The 22,282-nt window shown below is 39.2% G+C and overlaps 1 protein-coding gene across 1 annotated transcript in view; it reads right to left on the reverse strand.

Annotated features, from left to right (window-relative positions):
- Positions 1 to 3,095: 3,095 nt before the first annotated feature.
- The window catches only part of trpn1 (transient receptor potential cation channel, subfamily N, member 1), a 41,957-nt gene continuing 22,770 nt past the window's right edge, over positions 3,096 to 22,282 (reverse strand). Inside the window, exons 6-29 of the mRNA XM_026930082.3 lie at positions 22,028 to 22,126; positions 19,515 to 19,616; positions 19,220 to 19,321; positions 18,340 to 18,438; positions 18,058 to 18,258; positions 16,719 to 16,820; positions 16,356 to 16,454; positions 15,428 to 15,556; positions 15,186 to 15,314; positions 14,173 to 14,289; positions 13,834 to 13,932; positions 12,748 to 12,948; positions 12,426 to 12,524; positions 11,260 to 11,466; positions 10,095 to 10,196; positions 9,823 to 9,921; positions 9,446 to 9,586; positions 8,645 to 8,752; positions 7,687 to 7,884; positions 6,921 to 7,130; positions 5,789 to 6,246; positions 4,696 to 5,630; positions 4,383 to 4,529; positions 3,096 to 3,805 (exon numbers count right to left, since the gene is read on the reverse strand). Coding sequence (XP_026785883.3) covers positions 3,657 to 3,805; positions 4,383 to 4,529; positions 4,696 to 5,630; positions 5,789 to 6,246; positions 6,921 to 7,130; positions 7,687 to 7,884; positions 8,645 to 8,752; positions 9,446 to 9,586; positions 9,823 to 9,921; positions 10,095 to 10,196; positions 11,260 to 11,466; positions 12,426 to 12,524; positions 12,748 to 12,948; positions 13,834 to 13,932; positions 14,173 to 14,289; positions 15,186 to 15,314; positions 15,428 to 15,556; positions 16,356 to 16,454; positions 16,719 to 16,820; positions 18,058 to 18,258; positions 18,340 to 18,438; positions 19,220 to 19,321; positions 19,515 to 19,616; positions 22,028 to 22,126 — 4,332 coding nt within the window. The 3' untranslated portion in view covers positions 3,096 to 3,656. The remainder of the gene's footprint in view (positions 3,806 to 4,382; positions 4,530 to 4,695; positions 5,631 to 5,788; positions 6,247 to 6,920; positions 7,131 to 7,686; positions 7,885 to 8,644; positions 8,753 to 9,445; positions 9,587 to 9,822; positions 9,922 to 10,094; positions 10,197 to 11,259; positions 11,467 to 12,425; positions 12,525 to 12,747; positions 12,949 to 13,833; positions 13,933 to 14,172; positions 14,290 to 15,185; positions 15,315 to 15,427; positions 15,557 to 16,355; positions 16,455 to 16,718; positions 16,821 to 18,057; positions 18,259 to 18,339; positions 18,439 to 19,219; positions 19,322 to 19,514; positions 19,617 to 22,027; positions 22,127 to 22,282) is intronic.

Raw genomic sequence — 22,282 nt, forward strand, 5'->3', positions numbered from 1 at the left:
TCTTCAGGATTCACAGCATTAACTGCTTAATCCTCAAATGACCTCTCTCACACCTCTATTAGGAACGATTAATTCATACCAACATTACCCATAGCAAATATAGAGTCAAAAGTAACATAAAATGTGTTATTAATTGTACGCTTGCTGCTTCTATGAATCTCTGCTTTCAACCTCACAGATGCAGAGTTGAGGACACCGAGGTAGAGACATTATCCAACATAATTCTCTCTTCCCTGTGTTTCGTTACAGGGCTTAAGCCCTGGGCTGTTGTTTTGAAAGGTCATGTTTCACCACTCTGGCTCAAAAAAACTTGGAGAGCAAGAGACTGATTGGCCCAAACAGGATCAGGGTGGTCTGCCATCCTGCTTGTCTTCATCTTCGCTCATCCTTGTGAAAACTTTAAGGTCTTTTTACCACAACACCCCATATGTTGGGTGCTGTAGGCTCAGTTCACACCACTGAAAGTAAACAAATGCCTTGTATAAAACTGACAGGATTTGTCAAACACACAGTAATTCTACCACTTCCACTGTTGTTGCTATGACTGTTAAGTTGACTCGTGTTGGACTGGACCTTTCGGCCCTCATGTTCTAAACATGTGTCATAGTGATAGAGCCCAGAGGGCCAGTATATTTCAGCTCTGGCCTTTTAAGCTCCCTATAAAAAAATTTTATTATTTATAACATCCACTTTCCTGCACACACATATTTGTGCTAACAGCAAAGGACTTCAGGTGCACATACACTGATAGGATACACTCAGTACAAACCTCTACTTTTCACTATAAAGATATTGGTAACACCATGGTCTTAATTACAGAGTAGTAAGGAGGTCATGTTCATACTTGCATACTTGGAAGTGTTCAATTTTATATGTAATCCATTACATATTACACTGCTTATAAGATTCTGTAAGTGCTTTTATGTATATTCCTATACAATAAAGTGTTATGTGAATGTGTCAATTAATTAAAACGTATCCCAGGATTCAGCTGTCTAGGATACACATGGGTCCTGGCTGCTAGAAATTACATCTTGCCTTTAACCAAGGATCCAATATGACCTTAACAGGCCAGGGATTGGCCTAGGGACCACATACACACCGCCCATTCCAACATATTCCTTCTCTTACAAAAATCAGGAAAAGTCTTCACTGTTCAGGCTGGACAATCAACTGTAAGTGTTGAAGGAGGTGGTACCAGTGATTTAGGATATTGCAGTGATAGGAAATATGAAATATGGTGAGTAAAATATTGTGGTGGGAGCTGAAGTTGGTAAATGTCAACTGCAGGGACATCCAGCTGGGGATTCATGAGAAGAGTGAAAACTGGAGACGAATGAAGGGTTCTTCTGGAAGGGTTCCAAACTGAACAAGGATGTGAATGAGTTCTGGGCATACTTAGCCCACTTTTCAGGAAATAATCTTTCAGCATTTGCTCTGCTGTTCTTCATAGTAGCTCTGAAAGTAAAGGCAGAACACCTGGTTCAGAATCTTCATCTAGACTTTCTAAGCAGGCCTGTCACATGGGTTACTAACTGCAGATTCTTGGCTCTATCTGCTGCTATTCCAGAGGATAGTGAAAATTAAGCAGGTAAGTGGATTAGTTCAGGTGATGGATCTGAGGGGTTAGGCTCACTGATATTCAAGAAGACATCTAGGAAAAATTTAAACAAGAAGACAACAGGGCCTTCCTGGCTTTGACCACAAGTGCCACAGATGCCAAAAATGTTGATGTTAATATAAATATGCAAGCAGATGAATCTTGGAGCAATCTGTAAAATCCTTGATTTTCACCTGTCCTTCCACTTGTCAAATAGCAGAGATGATTATGAATACTACAGTATGGGAATGGTAGTGAATCAAATGTAAATGACCACCTCCTCATCAGAATTGCCTGTTGTATTAAACTGATATTACATTAACCTGAAGAATTAACCTGTGTGACACTCATGAGAAGTGCAGTAAAAGGTCAAGCAATGGTGCTCAAGCTTTTTAAGTCTTTTGTGAACACTGACATACTCCTGGAAATGCTGAAACTCTTTGACAGACTTGAAGCATGTCCATTCCAATACTGCTTGGCTTGTGGGATATTCCTTGTGTACATCCGCCAGGGTCAGGATGTAACCTATAAGATAAATGATAAACTAACTAACTTGATATTAATGTTCTAGGAATCTGGTCAATAATGCCATCATGCAACAAACCAGTTGAATATGTCAGTGAAGACATGACAAAGAAGTACAACACAGACGGGGTGTTGGTGAGACCATACGGCATGACAAGGTACTCATAATGACTGAACACACTGTAGGTTTACATGCAGACTGAGACAGGCAATGATAGAATTCGTCTCACGGTGGTTAAATTACTAATTTGTTGGGAAATTGCTGGTGGGTGCAAACAAAAATAACTGCAGGATTGGTCAAGAGTGTTTGCAGAAGGAAGTTTGACTACAGAGAGAGAGAGAGAGAGACAGAGAGAGTTTTTGGTAATGATATGAGTCAAAAATATTCTAAACAGAAGCAAATACATGAATGCCTGAAGTCACAGTTGTAAAATAAAAAATGCAAACTGAACACATTGAAGAACAATGACTTCATTTAAACCTGCATAATTTAATATACAAAAGAAAAAAATGGTCTTAAGTATATTGTATTTACTTTTGCAATTTAAAAAAGAAAATTATGGTAAAAAAAACTCTATTTCTCATAAAAGTGAAAAATGCAGTCTTATAATCAGTGTTTACACCAACGCTCACCTCCCTGTCCAAAGTTATATTCCACAGAGTGCCTGAACCCGTAACTTATGAAATGTTTTAGCATTCGCGCCATTAATCACTGAAGAAACTGAGAACATTGTGTTTTCATTCAGCCTTCATGAGAAAGCATGTCCTGTGGAGGGGCCTGAGAGCATGGATGAGACTGCAGGAAATCTTATACCTTAAGGCAGGATTTAGGACACTTGCAGACACCTGTTTAGTCTCACTCCACCTCACATAACCGGGGTTAAAAGACATGACAGAGGAACAGGACAGGAAGAGTTTGAAGACAGAGTTACAGACACCCCAGGGCTGCTTTTTAAAAGTGTGACACATATTTTAAGATACTATGGTTTATTGTCAAAAGAGATTGAAATGGCATTTGAAAAGGCATTATATGACAAGTTCTCAGACAAAAATATTATATTTGCAAGAATGCGAATAAGAATCTGAAATTGCTTTGAGCCTGATAACAAAGAAAGCTATTTATTTTTTGATTTAGTGATCCCAAAGAATAGATTGAGGCAAATTGAAACAAAAATTGGTAAAATATTATTTGTTGATATATTTCATTCAGTTTTTTCATCCAGTGTACTTAATCCTAATAACATAAACAAAGCAAATGAACTTTTTTTGTTAAAAAAAAAAAAAAAAAAAATCACATCAGTAATAAAATGTCAGTGTCTACACAATCATGATAAGAACAAAGAAACAAATATATAATATATAATATATAATACTTTTATAAACATTTGAATGAATCAATAGCAGTGCTATGTGTGGCAGTAGCAGTAGTTTGCGTTCAATGAAAACACCTAAACGTGAAGACTTCAATGTAAACAGGAATAAAGGTGGTTATGGTTAAAGATGAATCATGATTACACTGAGCAAGGTGGGTTTATTGCTGATAAAGGGGGCTGTCTGTCTCTGGTCGTGCTCTGTCCTTTTCACCACGCAGGGCTAGAAAACGTTGTACAACCACTGTCCAGTCAGTCACATTCTCTATGTGCACCTGTCCTCCCAGTTGGGGCATCACAGTGGGGCTACCTACACAGGGGTAGACCCACAGGGTAATGTTAGACCAGTAAATAAATATCTTAATTTATAGTAGCACCCCATGCCAAACAGAACGCCTATTTTTTGTTTCAAATACATTTGTGTAGTGAAGACAGGTGATGATGTGGAGTGTCATACTGTGGTATTTGGTAAGACTAAGAGAATATAGTCTTCTCAATGAAAAGAGTATATTGTGGCTCATGAACTCTCTTCATGAAAAAAACGTAGCATGGAAAATACTGTTTCTTTTGAAACACCCATCTTCGTTAAGAGGTCAAAGCTAAGGTGGGAACATTAGGCACAAAGTGGGAATACACCCTGGATAGGATGCCAGTCCATCACACACGATCATACACTCAACTAGGGGCAATTTGGCATAGCCGATTCACCTACTGGTATATTTTTGGGAGGTGAGAAGAAACTGGACAACCTGGAGGAAACCCACATGGACACAGGGAGATCATTATTCTCCAAGCTCATTATGAACTGTGAACCTTGAAGTTGAGATGTCAGCATTATTTGCTGCACACTAAATCTGAAAATGTAACATATAAATGTGAGTACTCACCTGCAGGGAGGTTCTGTGTTCTTTGGCTTCCTCTGAACAGGTGGATGGAGGTGTGACCTATTGTGCTCAGAGAGTAGGTCTCTGGCAAACCTTCTGCTTCCTCCTCCTCGCTTATAAGATCCTGCCTCTTCCCTGAGCACAGCTTCCCTGTGTAGTTCCCAAAGTAGTACATACATGCACCCTATTTAACATCTTTGCAATTTCTAGGGCCAATGCTACACCAACTAAACAGATCAACTTTGATGCAGTACTTTAAAAAAAAAGGCAGTCCAATCATGAGATTAGCTTATGTGTATGCAAGGATGACTCCTACCTCTATGTTTGCAGAGGGCCATGACATAGGAGAAGAGGCGGGTAAGCAGATTGACTGGGGAGGGAGTCTCAGACTTGCAGCTCATGTCCCTGATGAGTATAGCACGACCAAACTTCCATTCAGTGTCTGACTGATCCTGGATGCGCTGGTATGTGTTGCTCATCATGGCAATGAGCAGGTTGAGCAGCACGATCACTGTCACCACCAGATAGATTCCAAAGACTAGGAGAATCAAGCCATTTATCACATCAGGAGAGTGCTCTGAACATTTAATTTTGCTCATTTCTTCCAGCTCAGTTAAGCCAAAGAGAGCAAAAAACAGCAAACCAGGGATCTTTGAGATCATCTCTGAGTTCGTCTTTGGATCACTGACATTTTTATTGCTGCTGTTCACTGAATAATTGCTCTGAGGTCCAGTTAGAGGATGGCAGACAGCAGTAAGGCTCAGACAGAAAGCTGTGTGAAAAAGCAGCAGGATGGTGGCAAAGCGGCACAGGTCCTTCATCAGTTTGGTGATAATGATGGCCCATGGCCCAAACAGGTGGTGGAACATTAGGAACTCCAAGAACTGAATAAAACCCAGTGTCATTGCAACCGCCAATAGAAAGTTGCGGGCAAACAGGCAGCGTGAGATAGCTTCATGCGACGACTGGAGGACAACAGCCAACAGGTGGCAGAAGACAGCGAGTGCAGAGAAGACCAAGAGGAGGACCCTGATCCAGGCCAAACCTGCACGCTCAGCTGTTCGGCTGAGCTCAGATACCAGCATACCACACAACCAGGTCAGCAAAAGCCACTCACACCATCCTGGAATTAGCCGACACTCAGAGGGTGGACTCATAGGTGGGTAGACAATGGTGAGGATGAAGAGGGCCAGGAGAAAGACGTGGGACACCAGATGACTCATCAACTTCATAATAGGAATGGCGTTGAATCTGAGAGAAAATTAGAATTTAATTGTAAAGGCTTTTCTTACAGAGGTAGCTGTGCCTTCTGTCAAAGGTACCAGGAAATACTTAGGAGTTTACTCAAAATGAGTCAGTTACAGCTGCCAGTAAATATTCATATGTTTAGGACAACCAGTCAGGAGTACCTGTGTTTGATTGGAAGTGAGAGGGCCAGCCACAGCGGAGGACAGATCAGCAGACAGAAGAACAACAGCAAGATCTTCCATGAGCCCCACTGCAGATTGCCAAACCACACATCTGTCAGGTACTTCTGCACTGCTGGAATCGACACCACATTTTTCTGCCTCCCTTCTATCAGACAGTCCAGCATGCTGGCCCCCCGTTGGTCAACTGCCCTGAGCACCACCCCAGCATCCAGACCTTCAGCGGTGGAGGCCAGATTTAAGAGGTCGGAGGCCATGATCTCACAGTGGTGTGCAGCAGACCTCAGGTCAACATAGCGTACCTTCTCCTTTAGAGAGGCCAAGCTTAAAGCCCGGGACAGACGCACAGCTGTGAGGAGAGGAGCTGCCGAATATAGCACCAGTTCTTCCAGGGCAATGTTAGCATTTAGTCTCCCGCATGCCATCAGATCAAAAACAAACTGCAAGGTAGTAGACACAATACAACATGAAATGGTATTAGTAAAAGCCATAGCATTTACTAATTTTGTCCCCTTCCTACAGTGCATAAAAGACATGGTATGTGAAAGAAGCATTTGCTTCTGGCAGTGGTTATTTTCGCTTCATGCTAGGTGAGATTTGACACTAATCACTAATTGACTGCCTTCTTTGGGCCACATTCAGATATTCAGTAGCAAAATGTAAAACACAGTAAATCAAGGTAATTTAACCTCTGACAATTTGAAGGAGCATGTCTATTTAATTCTATATGAAGATTACATAACATGATACTGTTCTGAATTTGTCCATAACCTACGCCAAATTGCTTTTAAGTAAATATTAAATACTCAGAGATTTAAACATGCGTATACTGTGTTATACTGCTCTATGTAATGTTAACAGGGGAAGAAACTAATACCTGGCTGAATGTATGTATAAGCTATGTACTGTGAAATACTGCCCTCCAGCGTCTCCAGAGAAAAAATACTCTATTACAGTCAAGTACAAGCAAGGAAGAAATTAAGGTCTGCATAAAAGTCTGCTTTTAAGCCTCTGAAGCTCAGACGGAATCTCAGTAATTGAATTGTCAATGGCACAGAATACTCTCAAAATAAAGACTATGGAGACTAAAGAAAGTGTGTAAAGTAAGGTCTACCTTCCTGTCCTCCAGCAGATTTAGTGTGTTGTTGTCTGGTCGCCGGAGCAGGAAGCTGACAGTGGTCAGGTGGGTCTCCTCGGCGGCATACTGCAGCGGCGTGTGTCCGATGTGACACTCAGCCTGCACAAATGCACCACTCTCTACCAGGAAATGCACCATCTCCAGCCAACCAGCTTTAGATGCATAATGCAGAGCAGTCCAACCCATCTGGACAATGGAACAGGTGAGATATACACGCTGTTTTGTCACCAAACCTAACTGCATGATCTCCAATACTAATTTCATCAGCTATCAAAAAGGCTACAAAAGTTTACTCCTATAGTTTGGAGGCAAAAAAAAAAAATCTAGTTTACAAAACCATTTGAAATCACCCAAAATCTGACACCAGTGACACCAGCTAGTGAGATTAGAATTTAAAGGGTAATATGCGCATAGGTTTTTGATTAAATAAAAAAATATGAACCTAGACTTTTGTTCCCTACTGTGCATACACTTCATCAATGGTAATAACAGATCAAAATTCTTGATTATTCTTCAGATCTTTACAGTATGAATCACAAACATCAAACTAAACCACCAAACTAACCCCTTGCTCTTCATGTGTCTACGCGAAAATTCTTAAAATCGTTAACCATCATGAATCATTTTGATATTAACAGCACACGCAGATTAAAAATATACACAAAGTTCACACAGAGTAAAAGAGTGTAACAGCGTGATAAAGAGGTTCATGTGCTCATATTCACATATGGTACTGTTTCACCTTGTCTGTGTGGTTAATGTCGGCACCATGGCACAGCAGGACCTTCACTGTTGCCACGTGCCCCTGGGCGGATGCCAGGTGAAGGCAAGTGCAGCCACGCCGATCCTGCAGGTGCAGTAGAGAACTGGATCTACTGAGCAGCAGCCCGACCACAGCTGTGTGACCACTCTGAGCTGCCAGGTGCAGTGGGGTAAAACACTGGCACGCACATACATAGGGGTACAACAGTCAGTTTTCATAAAGTAGACTTCATAGCGGTTGTTAATGATTTCACATAAAATGAAAAATACAAAAAGTCATTTGCATGCAATTAATCAGCAGGTGCTTTTTCCCATTTAATGATTATCATGCGCATGTAGACTGCAACACAAATTACACAGAAATTCAATAACTATGGTTATAATTTTTATGTTTTTAATGTACTTTTCATTTATAAATTATTTTAGATTTTGTTTCAATTATTCCTGAGATAATTATTTAAAGAAAGCTATCTTGAAGTGTTACTACATTTTTCTAGATTTTATTTTTATTAATAATGTATCAATGAATGATTCAAAGACGTGCCATTTTGGCATCTTAAGGCTTTTCATTTTATTTTATGTAATTATTTTGCATAAATATCATTTAAAATCCCTGCACTCTTTCTTCTCTGTTGTTTCAAACAGTTCACAGCAAAAATAAATACATATTAATATAGAAATAAAATAAACAATAATAAAAACCACAATAAAATAAAAGGACAATAAAATACAATAAAAGAAAATAAAGCTCTGTATCATATTAAGAACACTTTTTCCTATTTTGCTGCTTTTAAAAATCTTTTACTCATTTACAGTTCACTTTTTATTCTCGTTAAAAAAAAAAAAAAAATGTACATAAGGTCGGATATAAGGTCTCCTCTAATATATATTTTGCTCTCTTCCTCCACAACCCTCTGGCAGTGTGCAAACAGTTTTACCTCTGGGTTTGTCTCAGCGTCAGCTAGGACTCCAGGTGAGTTCAGCAACAAGCGCACCACATTCTCATGTCCTGACTGTGCTGCAAAGTGCAGAGGTGTGTACCCAGACTACACACACATACATAAAGGAAAAAAACAAGTCTGAATATGGACACTTTTCTTTCCATGTACTGACAGCCATTTATTACCCAGGAAAAAATACTGTGCATAAAAATGTATTTTGATACATAATCCGAAATTCCTTGTATGTGTAAACATACTTGGCCATTAAAACCTGATTCTGATTTAATATAAACAACAGGCAACTATATAACGCTAACTCTAGGTATGCAGGACACAGGTAGTACGCACTAAAACCAAGAGTCAACCAATTATTTAGTGTCTGTGGTTTCTAAAAAGATTACTGTAACACAGACGTTAGTCTGCTGTTCTGTTTTTGGTGTTGGTGAGAGCTTTACATACCCACAAACCCATAATACCCATGCTGTTATCTAGCTAGCCAAGTTTGATAGATAATACAGGATATTATAGATTGTGTGATATCTTTTAGATATTTACTTAATCCCCTTTTTCCTGCTCACAATCTTTGCAATATATCAGAAAACAGAAATGGTCTTGTACATCATAGATACAGTTTGCACTTACACTTTCCCTTTGTTTGCCATAGCCTGTTTGTGGAAGCTGTGTCGAATTTGTTCTGATTATTTGTGTTAAAAACAGATCTTGGTGGCTATGGAGAATTTTTAAACAAGCCCGTGTGTGTGTGGGGGGGGGTGTGGGGTGTGTACAGACTGGTGACACCTCAGCAAGCAACTGGTGTTTCCTTGTGGCGTCTCTGCTGGGTGGCTCACTGCAGGTTGTGGCTGGCACTTTGGTCAGAATCTCCCTCACAACTTCCACTTGTCCAAAACAGGCAGCCACGTGTAGGGCTGTTAGTCCTGTCTACACACATGCATGCACATGCAAACACACACACACACACACACACACACAGTACAAAGTATGTACTTTCCTCTCCCTTCGATACCTACTGTGTTTATAGTTCCAGTTTCCAATGGGTGTTTGATGTATCAAAATGAAACATCTTTTCCAGAAGCCGCAGTTCTACTCCATAAACATGTCCACTCCTCTCCACAGACACACACACATACACACACACTCAGTTTTTTGGAAGGCACCTTGGAGCTCCTGATCTCCAGAGAGACACTTGCATTCAAGACCTCCAGGATGTGTATGTGTCCATTCCGGGCAGCCAGATGGACAGCGGTCATTCCCTCCTGCAGTTACACACCAATATATTGAGGGTTTATAAGAGCCGTGGCACTGTATAAGCCACTGTATCATTTATTTAGATGTGTTATGTGCATGTTTGCATTGTGCTGAAGTGCTGTTTGGACATCTGGATTGTGTTAATATATTGTGTTGAGGTATTGAGATTTAGTGGTCTCACTAAGTCCTCTTCTATAGCTGAAGCCCCCGCATCCAACAGAACCTTAACGACCTCAGTGTGACCCCCTGCAGCAGCCAAGTGCAGAGGACATGAGCCATTAGCCTGTGGAGACACACACCTAGTTTTAGAATAAAAAAGCTCCAGGACCCACGAATGGGTCCAAAAATTACATTCCTCAGTCGTGTAACTACACACGTTTTCTAGTGAATTTCAAAGCAGAAAATTAACTGTGTTACTTTAAGATGAATATATGAATATTAATAGATCTTTAGGGAACTAATAATTAGTTGTTAGATGTATTTCATAAAGAATAAAACACTTTGGCATATAATCAACTACAGGGTGGGGTGATGTAATTTTGAAAACCAGCACATACTCTGTATCTGTTTATTGCGGTTTATGGCCGTTATGTTATGGGAGCTATAAACAGTCCCTCACCAGCATCTCTAGAAGTTAACAGGACAAAAATGCAGCTTGTCAAGTTACCGAGAAACCATAAAGCCCTCTGTCCTGAAGACTTTCTGACTGTTACAAAGAACTGATACTAACAACTCCTTCTAAAAATGCTAAATAAATATCTTCACGTAAGTAATTTACATAAATGCATGTGACTGGCCTCAACAGGCCACAACAGAGGATCTGCTACAGAAGCCGCGATGGTTTGTGATTAAAAACTGGAACCAATGAAATGCAGGCAGCTTTTTCATAAGTTTATTGGTTGTGATACAGTATTTTTGAGTGCTTAGTTATATCCGCTGTCTGCCAGTTCACAACTCCTTCACTAGAACCTAGGGAAGAAGGATGACACAAATAGGACATATATGGATTAGTATATACTGTATATATGTCCAGCCAAGACACAGGAAAACTGAGGGTGTTCAAATCCACTGGAAAAATAGGGAGTAATAAGAGACAGATCTGCGTAATTAACTGAATGACAACAGAAGAAACCAGAACAGTTAACATCAAGACCATAAGGAGAAAAGGAGATAAAGGAGAAAGTGCAACAGAAGTTTACACTGAGTATGGGTGAATTGGGATAGAATAAGAAGACGTAAAAAAAAAAATAATAATCAATATATAATCTCTCTGTGGTTCAATCTTCACAAAATCTGGAATACCTGTTGTTTTTGTTAAAATAACCATTGACCCTTGGCCTATTGACCTTGTTGTGCAGTATGGTGAGACCTCCGCGGCTGAACTTGAGCAGTTCTCGGATGACGGCCACACTGCCCTTAGCTGCGGCGATGTTGATGCAAGTGGCTCCCTCAATGTTGGCCAGTGTGGCTAATTCAGCCCTGTGCTTCAAAAAGAACTTCACTATATCAGAGTGGTCATTCTCTGCAGCCAGGTGAACAGGGGTTTGTCCATGCTGAGAGAACACACACACACACACACACACAGATTTGTCTCACTATCCTTGTGAGGAACTTACACTGAAATAGTTATAGTTATAGTTATAGTAATAGTTATTATTGCAGCTGATAAATTCCATGCTAAACCTAAATCTAACCCTAACCTCAGTAACAGAAAGGAAACTTCTCAGCTTTTTTAAGTTTTTTTAAATAAAAGCTGTCCACTCAAATGTCCCCACATGCTCAAAACTGTCCCCACAACATCAAGAATCATATTCCTATCACTGGACCTCAGTTATCAAGCTGGATATGAACGTATTTACGCGTAAATCATTAGTTGTGGTTTCATGAACTTTCCACCTGCATATTATCAATTAACCAGTTGTACCGACAGGGATATTTGGTTAATTGATAATATGCAGGTGGAAAGTTCATGGAACCACAACTAATCGTTCCTGTGCTGCTGACATTGCTATGGCTCTGTAGCGTTCTCCATTTGAGTGTTGTTTAATAATACTGTCCCTGAAAACTTTAGAAAGCTCTTTAACCTTTACCCTGATTGCTACTTGTTCATGAAATCTTCCCAACAAATGGCGATGTTTTTTTAATGACACCAGGTGAAATTTGCATAAGAACATTCTAGAACATTTGCAGCATTTATAGCTAGAACTTGAATTATTTTTTATCTTTACATAGATATTTTTAATATAGCGTATGAACTACTTTTTTCCTATCAGTTTAATTTTTAAACATCTTTTTTATGCTTATGAATATATTCCTTTTTGTTCATAATTTACAAATAAAAAAGACATTATATATGTAAATCTTAAGTATTTATATGCACTGGAAGTATATTAAATAACAAGAACAAAAATTTCAGAATAATAATTCACTGTATATACCCACATACTTGTTTTGAAATATTCCAGTAGACTGAATCAGACTGACAGACAGATCATACTGAGTATATACTAACGATATCTGTGGCAGTGATGTCGGCTCCAAGGTTTAACAAATTGTTGCAGACGTCTAATTGGCCGCTGATGGCAGCCAAGTGCAGAGGAGTCTGTCTGCTCTGGAAAAGCAAGTGGATCATTAAATAAGCATTTAATCTAACAAATGTACGAACATCCAAACATCTGAAGAGCAAGCAATAAATTAATAACAGGTTGGCCATGTACGAATATGAAGTGGGAGAATAATTTTGCAAGCCTCTGGAAGGTGCAACGGCACCTTCATATTTACATCTCTCAGGATTGATGGAGCATGTAGAGCTGAGCAAATAAGTGAGCTCTGACCAAAGAGAGGGCGTCAGTGCAGGCCTGGTGAGTCTTTATCAGTAGTTGAACGAGATGAGATGAGCCAGTCTGGGCACTCAGGTGCAGTGGAGTCAGGCCCAATTTGGTTTTAGCATTCACAAAGGCTTTATAGGAGAGAAGGATGTCAGCAATGTCCTCGCGGCCCTGCTCAGCAGCCAGGTGGAGAGCGGACTTTCCTTCCTGTATGCGGCATATCACACAATCTGTCACTGGTAACATCAACTCAGAAATGAAATCAGACTATAGGTCTTACTTTTGTGATCATAATCAGAGATAGTATGAGTAAAGGATCATAATCAGAGAGAGATATTGTGAGTAAAGCAGATCACTGCCAGAAAGATGAATAGGGCAGTGTGTAATGGTCAGTAAAAAAGCCAATCACCTTGTTGGTAAAACGTTAGCAAAACACCAATTCCAAAAATATGTTTGTGTCTGTATGAAAAATCTATATCAAATTTCTTGATAGTAAAAAAAGATCTTGAAAAAGATTTCTTTGAAAAAAATCTAATTCCATGAAAAAGGTTTTATCTGACACCCTGGTCTTATGTAGAATCAAGAAGAAAGCCTTTAGCAACCTAGAACTCAAACAGGCAAAGAACCCCTGAGAAACCCTTTTTTGTGAGTGAGCTGTCAAATCACGTAGGCAAACGTGTGCGGCAGCCTGGAAAAACCCGTCACATGATGAAATTTTGACATGTTCTACAATATGTAGTTCTAAAAACTACAGGCTCATAAGTAAATATCTAGCATTTTAAAGTTAGGTTAGTCCCCAAGAGTGAAAATGGAGAAAATTGAATTAAATAGTTCCATTCTGTCTCCACTGCAGTGCAGGAGCATTGCAGACATTTCAACAGCTGGTGTCAAAGTATGTAGGTTATAGGAAGTAAAACCCTGTTTTTGCAAAAAAAAAAAAGAAAAAAAAAAAAAAACCCTTCTGGCTCTTTGCCAGAATTCAGCCAAAGTGACATTTTCCCATGCTGCCACACATATTCAGTACTGGCAATTATACAGAAACCCACAGTCATGGTGGTGGTAGAAAGTTGGGAGTCACTTTATTCATCCCACCTCATCAAACACGTCCACTCTGGCATTGCTCTGCAGCAGCAGCTTCACTACCGCCATGTGTCCTCGCTCAGCTGCCAACATCAACGGAGACCTGCCAGTCTGTCATTCACACAAACACGCAAGCATGACATGGAAAAGATAGTCAGACATTTGGCATTTGAAGTGGTGAGATAGAAACAGTGTTGGATAGAAGAAAGGAGTATTACTCCCAATGACAAAAGGCAAAGAATTGGCTCCAGCACATGTCCATTACAAAAATACAGCACGTAATTACATATAACCCAGAAACCTTAGCTCCTGTTGGTCCGATAGCTGACTGTGTTGCTGGAGTGTGAGTACCTTGTCCTGCTTGTTGATGGCTGTCTGTAAGCAGTTGCTGGGCACGTTATTGACCATCTCCTGCAGCACTGCAACATTGCCAACTCTGGCACAGTAATGGATTGGAGTTTCTCCCATCTACAAGAGAGCACAAACACCCCAACACACACTGAACAAAAAAATTCACCAGAAAAACCTGCTGGATTGAATCTAAGCAAGTTTCCCCAAATTCGACTTTTGAACGTCACTCAATAAGTGTGTCTTTTTATGTTAACCTTCTTCTGAAGTGGACAAATGAGAAAATTCTTATACTTCTTAACTGCCTTATATACTTTATTCATTGCTGGACCTAGTATCCAACAACAGTATTTCTTGTTTTAGCAGAATCTGGGAGAAGGACATTTCTACTCATCCAAGCTATTATGTCTTTTACACAGTCCCCAGTTTCTAAAATTCTGCAAAGCTGTGTTGCTGCATCTGGACAAAATGATAAGGATAATTGTGTATCATCAGCCTACAAGTGAAAGCCAACATTATTTTTGTGAATTACATGTCCAAGGGGCTGGTTATATAGGGACCAAAAACAGAACCTTGTGGGACACCATTTCAACAATTTTATATGTATAGTTTATATTTATTAAAAAAATTATACATTTCCCAAATATATGCAAATAGATTTAATATTTTTATTATGAGATTATTATAAAACAGTTGAGATTATTAAGCCTATTTATGGACATTTCTACTAATTCTAGTAATTATCTTATTCTGTTGGCAAATATTTTTTTCTCCTTTCTAGAAATAGTTGCTTGAAATGATCAGAATTATCTGCCAATTATAACAAGTTAGTGTAAAATCCAGTGTTATTTATGTAGTATTTTTATGTGTAAGAGCTCTAAGAACACAGTCATATTGACTTTTTACAAAGCAATGAAGACAAATGCTGACTAGGCATTTAATATAATGAAAAATGATTTACAATTCAGCCTATAACCAGGTCTATTGTGTGTGAAAGTCTGGCGTTTGTCACTCACCTGTCTGGTAGCTGCTGTGATGTCAGCATTATACTCCATCAGAGTCCTGATGATGAGGACATCCTCATCATCTTTGTGCACAATGTCCTTCTGTATCTCAGCTGCCAGGTGCAGGGTGGTCTCTCCTTTCTGTAAGGATACAACATGTGCAACTGTAACATGCAGCAATGCTGTTGCAGGATAAATCCGTTAATATTCTTTAGGAGGGACACATATACTCATTTTCACATTCTGGTTATGACCTGGTTCTCTTGACGGACACAGAGCTTTGCCTCTTCTCGGCTCCTCTTACTGGTCAAATAGTTTAAGATCGCCTCCACCATGTGAGCATGGCAGTGACGTGCTGCCACATGGAGCGGGGTCTCTTTTGTCTGAATAAATATGCAAACACAGATACAGAACATGCTAAAAGCCTTCTGCTGGTGACATACACATACTGAGCTAGAGGTGTGGGAGACATTTTTTTTTTTTTTTTTTACATAAATCCCACTCCCACTTGCATCTGCAGACACTCTTGGCCAATCCTACCATCTCATCCCAACCAGTTACTTTTATCTGTACCTGCCAATTTGGTTCCATTTTCCAAAATATAATGGAATAAGTAATTTCAACCACAGTGTCCAGTGCCATGTGAGCACTGCACCCATTTTAATCAACATGGATTTTCCCTCCAAACATTATATTTGACCACATCTCATTTTACAATTCGAAGTAATATATTAGATTATTACTTTACTCATATACAAATGTTTGTCTGTAATTTTTTTTTTTTTTTGGGGAAAAATGCATTTTGTATATCTAAAAAATTGCTCTTTTTACTGATGCAACAATGAAGAAGACATCAAATATACATCTAAGACGAATTTTCACGTTTGCATTAAAAATGGGGGCCTAAGACTTTTGCACAGTACTGTGTATTTTTGTAGCAGAAAAGGTCCGAGTACCAATCCTAGGGGAATATCACCTCTCTTTTAGACGATACAGCCCCACTAAGAAGTACTTCATCTTTAAATTATGTTTCTGTACTTTTGCCTGAGCCTGCAGACTTTGTCTAGTGCATTTTATGATCAACATTCAGGGCCTCTCAATCTATAAACTACAAACTGTTAAAGGTCATGTAGCTGCTGTGATTACATATTAAACTTTACAATGTGCAGCATAGTTGCATACCTTGGATATCCAGGTCAGATCAGCACCCTCTTCTACTAAAGCCTTCATAATCTGCAGACTTCCATGACGTGCTGCAACATGCATTGCGGTCTCACCATTCTAACCAGAAAAAAAAAAAAAAACATAGTGGACATACAAGACAGATACAGTACATACACAGCTTACAGAAGGCCAGAGGTGACAGAGCCATTCTTCAGAAACCTCCAAGCCAACCAACATGATTTTTCAGATCCAGCTCAGAGCACACCTTTTAATGAATTCTGATGAAGTGTCTCTGGTGTGTCAAGAGCTGTACAGGAAATGTGGTCTGTAATGGACTATACAGTACCATAGAATAAAAATCATGTGTCGTGCTTGTCTGACCTTGTCCTCTGTGTTGACCTCTGCTCCACTCTTTAGCAGCATCTCTGCCACCTTCTCACCCTCCTTCACCCTGGCTGCTATATGCAGAGGTGTCTCCAGGGCCTGCACAGACAGCAGAGAAACACCTTAATTATGAGTTTATACTCAGACTACTATTTATGAATGTTCATAACTCAAATACCACCATTACTGTAATGTACTTTTTTTAAAGTTCAGGTTAACTGAATTAGGTAATCAAGTTAATCCTACGCATTAAAATGTATTTGGAAAACATCAGAAAAATTTTTTGGTACAAAAAAAACTTTTAATGCCATAATGACACATTTTAATCACTATTTTGACCCTCGTTATCATATTAACAGAGGTGGACAAATCATAAATTCATTAGCTAGCCCAAGTAAAAGTCCAATATGCTGTCCAGTACCATGTTTTGTTTGTTCTGAAACCAAACTGAGTAGTCTAAAAGGTGGCAGCTAACATAACATAATAATAAATAGCCAGAAAGAAAGAAAGAAAGAAAGAAAGAAAGAAAGAAAAACGTACATTAACCTGGTAGCACACCCTTCCATAATGTGCTCAGAATTAAGCAATCACATTTAAACTCATGCTCAAAAATAATTATCATACACCTGCCATGAATGAAGTGATTCTGATTAACCCCAAATAAAGATCAGCTGTTTTTGTAGGATTTTCAATCATGAATTACAGCTGTTTGAGTAAATAAGGCTTATTATCATTAGAATTGATTGGCATGTGGCTGCCATATTTTTTTACAAATGTCAACATGTTTTTGATAATTATTGAAGATCACACTCTCCTGAGTAGTTTGACACCACAGTTGTGAAGATACGTCTACGACTAGGACTAGTTTTAATTGGACAGGGCTAAATGGTTCTTGAGGCTTTTTGTTTGGGTGAACCCAAGGAATCAGAAGAAAAACAATTTTGTAGGACTCCCAGTTCATGAGATGGACCAAAACATAAAACCCTGCCCTATAGGGCCACTATTAGGACGATCGGGCCTATCACTTGCCTGAGTAGAGGGACGTAGTACTACCTGCTGATCAAGCACCTTTGATGCTTGGACCCCTAAAAACCCTAAATTTTTTAAGCTTGCCTACTGATTTGTCCACCCCAGGTTTATGCTAGACAAAATCAAAAAATTAAAGCATTTTATGTAAATTAAACCAAGAAATTACTGGAGGCTTACATGATCTAGCAGGGACAAACCACAGGTTTATTAAGGTTCATTAGGGTAAATGTGTAACAGACTGAGAAACAAGACAAATATTAATGACTGCCTTTATTGCTTAATTTTTTAGTAACAGAGTCCCCATTACCTTCCCTCCTCTGAGCTGCACTTGTGCACCAAAGCCCAGTAACATTTGCACCACGTGAGGCTTGCAGCTCTGCACAGCGATGTGAAGTGCCGTGAGGCCGTCTTTAGTGGCGATGTCTACAGGCGCCCCCTTCAGGATTAGAGCCTGCACTACGGATGTGTGACCGCACTTTGCGGCCACATGCAGACACACTGCACCTGACTGCCAATTATAACAACAACAACAACAACACATCAGTACTGATGCAATCCAGAAGTTTGCAAATCTATGAAGTTGTAATACCTTGTTTGGCATGTGTAAAGGTACTCCTTTCCTTAGGAATGTCAGCGCTGTCCCTGGGTGGCCACACTCAGAAGCGATATGCAGTAGTGTGCTCCCGTCCTGCACCGTGATCAGGAAGTCAGGAAGATAATCCAAAACAAATGTGGCACCATTAATCAGTGTAAGATTCATAATTACAATGAAGGATTTGAAAGCCATGAGAAACCACTGTATGTATGCTCATTAGCACTATTTTTATCTAAAATATCATTATCAATATACTAGAGCTCTGAATTACTAAAGTGAAAAAATAAAAAAGGCAAACGCTGTTATGTTGCACCACAAGGAGCCCTTACAAAATTATTCTTTGTAAATCAAAACATCCACTACTTTCCTCCCCAGACCACCAGAGGACGTCCTCACCTTACTTTTAGGACACTTCTTTGGTTATCCACTCACTTCCTGTTTGCATGCTATATAAACCAAATTCACTCTTATACTCTATTTGAAGCCTTGCAGTTTGCTAGCCATTTGTGTAAGCCTTGTGCTGTGAATTTTCTTAACTGGTCTTTCTTGCCCCTTGTGTTTTGGTGATTTTTCTGATTCTGGTATTTTCACTCTGGTCTGCCCTTTGACTACATTTTTGATCACGTTTTGGATACTGTTTGCATTGTGCATTTTTGGATTTTTGACCTGGACTGTCTTGAATCTGATTTTGTCATTAAACTTTCTGAACACGGATCTGAATTTAAGCCCTTTGTTAAAACCTGCATGTGCAATTTATCAGATTTCAATATTTCAGGTTTTCAAGCAAATTAATACTTTTTGTTAAGGATCATAGTAAATCAGGGCACAGTAAATCAGTAAAATGTCTCGATGAGTGTGTAAGGCGCTGATTTACCTTGGTTCTTTCCAACACGTTGGACCTGAATTTCTCAGACAGGATTTCAACCATGTTGGTGTAGCCTCGTTCAGCTGCGATGTGTAGAGGAGATCTGTCCAGCTGATAGGGAAAGGAATATATCATATGGTAAAAGACAACCAGAAAGTTATAATCTACTGTATCTCTCTAAGGACATTTTTTGAAGTTCATGAAGGGCAACATTCATATCCGCTTTGCCCCTATATTATCAAGGGCAATGCAGAAGGCACTATATAGTATCTGAGAATGTCAAATATAGCTCTTTTGGTCTCACCCTGTCTGTGATGTTGGGATTTGCTTTCCTATAGCACAGAAACTCCAGCATTGCCTCATCACCTTCCCAGGCTGCTATGTGAAGAGGAGTCTGCCCTTCATCCTGTATGAATAAACCAAATCCAGGCTGCTCATTTAACCATTTGGCATTGTACTACTACAATGTATACCAAGCATACTCCTAAAATCCCTCTATATTAGATTCTCCATTGGCATTCCAGGTCTAAATAACATGAAGTGTAAGGAAATATACCTGAGTACCTGAAAAGAACCTTTATTAGTTTGTTCGTTTTTTACTAATTTATACAGTTTGGGCCATATTCTGAGCTGAATTAGACAAATAGTGAGAACTGGGTCAGTATTTTAACCTCAGAAGTACTTTTTTCTTGCAGTCTGGTAGGAAATAATCCACTGTATTAAGTCCACAGCCACTGTCTGACAATTTGCAGGATTTCACACAGAGATTTTTGTAAATGCACACAAAATCTTCTGGAACAATATTAAATACAAATATTAAAACATGGAACAAATAATCATATGAACTGTCCAACCTTCTCCTGCACTTCTCAACAGCCACAGCATTTTCACTCATTCCTAAAGCACTACCAGCTTTATATGGATAGGTGGGAAAAGTCCCGGTGTACCGCTGGAATTTTAGTCCTGTCCGAAACCCTAATGTCAATAATTTTTACAGACTGCACCAGTCCTGCACCTGGAAATATTCTGTTGTCTTTTATCTACTATGAAAAGACCTGTAGAAATAATCCAAGGTAATATACTGTATATATCCCATATGAATTAACATGTTGGTAAAAATCCTATTATGTCTTGTGGGAAAAGAGATTTTATGCTTTTTCTTCTGTATGCACAACTCCAGGAAGCGCTCTTTCATATTTCCTTCTGCCAAAACCAAACCAAAAACCAAGTTCAGATAATGCAGAATAATAAAATATAGACAAAGTTCAAAAGGATGTGTCATAGAAGCAACACATAGGTATAGCATACATATTATGGGCATAACCTATGATCAAGTACAACTTGCAGAGCCACAAGTACTATAAGGTTAAGGCAAAGTGTTTTTTAATTGGTTGGATATAGAAACTCTACACACCTCTGCTAAAATGGCAGGTTTTTGTGAAGTAAGAGAATGACACTAAGATAAATCGTCAGATCTTTTCCCACTTTTAATGTGAAATTGCAATGTGTACAAATAAAGTGAAAAACAATCAGAAACTTTTTTATGAAAAGAAAGAAAGAAAGAAAAACTTACAATAACCTAGCTGCTTAAGTGTGCACACCCCTAACTTAATATTTGTAGAAGCACCTTTGATTTTATTACACTACTCAGTCTTTTTTGAGTAAGACTCTCTCAGCATGGCACATCTTGACCTAACAATATTTTCTTCCAAAAACATTCTAGAGCTGTCAAATTGTGAGGGTATCTCCTGGGCACTTCAGGTCACCCCACAGATTTTTAGTTGGATTCAGGTCTGGGCTCGGGCTAGGCCATTCAAAAACATCGATATTCTTTTGGTTAAGCTATTCCTTTGTTGATTTGGATGTATGCTTTGGGTCATTGTCGTGCTGAAAGGTGAAATTCCTTTTCCTCTTCAGCTTACTAGCAGATGCCTGAATGGTTTGTACTACAATCGACTAGTAATTGTAGCTATTCATGATTCCCTCCACCTTGATAAAAGCCCCAGTTCTGGCAGAAGAAGCAGCCCTAAAGCATGATGCTGCCACCACCATGCTTCACCGTGGGTATTGTGTTCTTTTGGTGATGTGCTCTTTTTTGCACCAAACATATCATTTGGAATTATGAAATTATTATACCTTTTGGAATTGGTCTCATCAGGCCATAACACATTTTGCCACATGGTTTGGGGTGTTTAGTTGGGCTTGGAGGTATTTCGTGGGAAAGGGCTTCTGCCTAGCCACCCTAACACATAGCCCAGACATGTGAATAATATGAGAGATTGTTCTCACATACAGAGTAATCAGTACTTATCAGATATTCCTGCAGCTCCTTTAATGTTGCTGTAGGTCTCTTGGCAGCCTCTCTAGTAAGTTTTTGTCTTGTCCTTTTGTAAATTCTGGAGGGATGCCCTGTTCTTTGCGATGTCACTGAGGTACCTGTGGTCACTTGTTGATGATGGCCTTCACAGTGTTCCATGTTACATCTAATGGGTGTGCTTAAAGGGTGTGCATACTTTTGTAACCAGGTCATTGTAACTTTTTTTTCCTATTCTTCCCTAAAAGGTTTCTGATTGTTTTTCACTTAATTTTTATACATTGTAATTTCACTTGAGGGTGGAAAAAATTCTGACATGATTTATCTTGGTTTCATTTTTTTTTTTTTACATCGCAAAAACCCGCCATTTTAACAGCAGTGTGTAGACTTTTTATATCCACTGTATATAGTATCATTTTAATTTGGTTGTTCGCATTTCAAAAGTGTCTTTGCATATATGATTTGTGTAATGATTTCTTTGTCTGTAAGTAGTGCCTCCTTACATTTTGGGAATCAAGGTCTGCATTGAATGTCACCAGCACCTTGGCCATTTCAACATCCTTCAGTCGACAGCAGATGTGCAGAGCCATGTCTCCACTTCCCTGAGGGTAGAATACAGCTAAACCCCAACAGATCTGTCAGCCTCTTCCAGTTCACAATTACATGCAATGTTATATTATGCAACATAATGTAATTCAAATTATGTAATGACCATTTATGTAGTACAAGAGTCATGTACACTTAAGTCTTCAGCTTGA

The sequence above is a fragment of the Pangasianodon hypophthalmus genome, chromosome 23 (assembly GCF_027358585.1).
Source record: "Pangasianodon hypophthalmus isolate fPanHyp1 chromosome 23, fPanHyp1.pri, whole genome shotgun sequence".
Taxonomy (NCBI): domain Eukaryota; kingdom Metazoa; phylum Chordata; class Actinopteri; order Siluriformes; family Pangasiidae; genus Pangasianodon; species Pangasianodon hypophthalmus.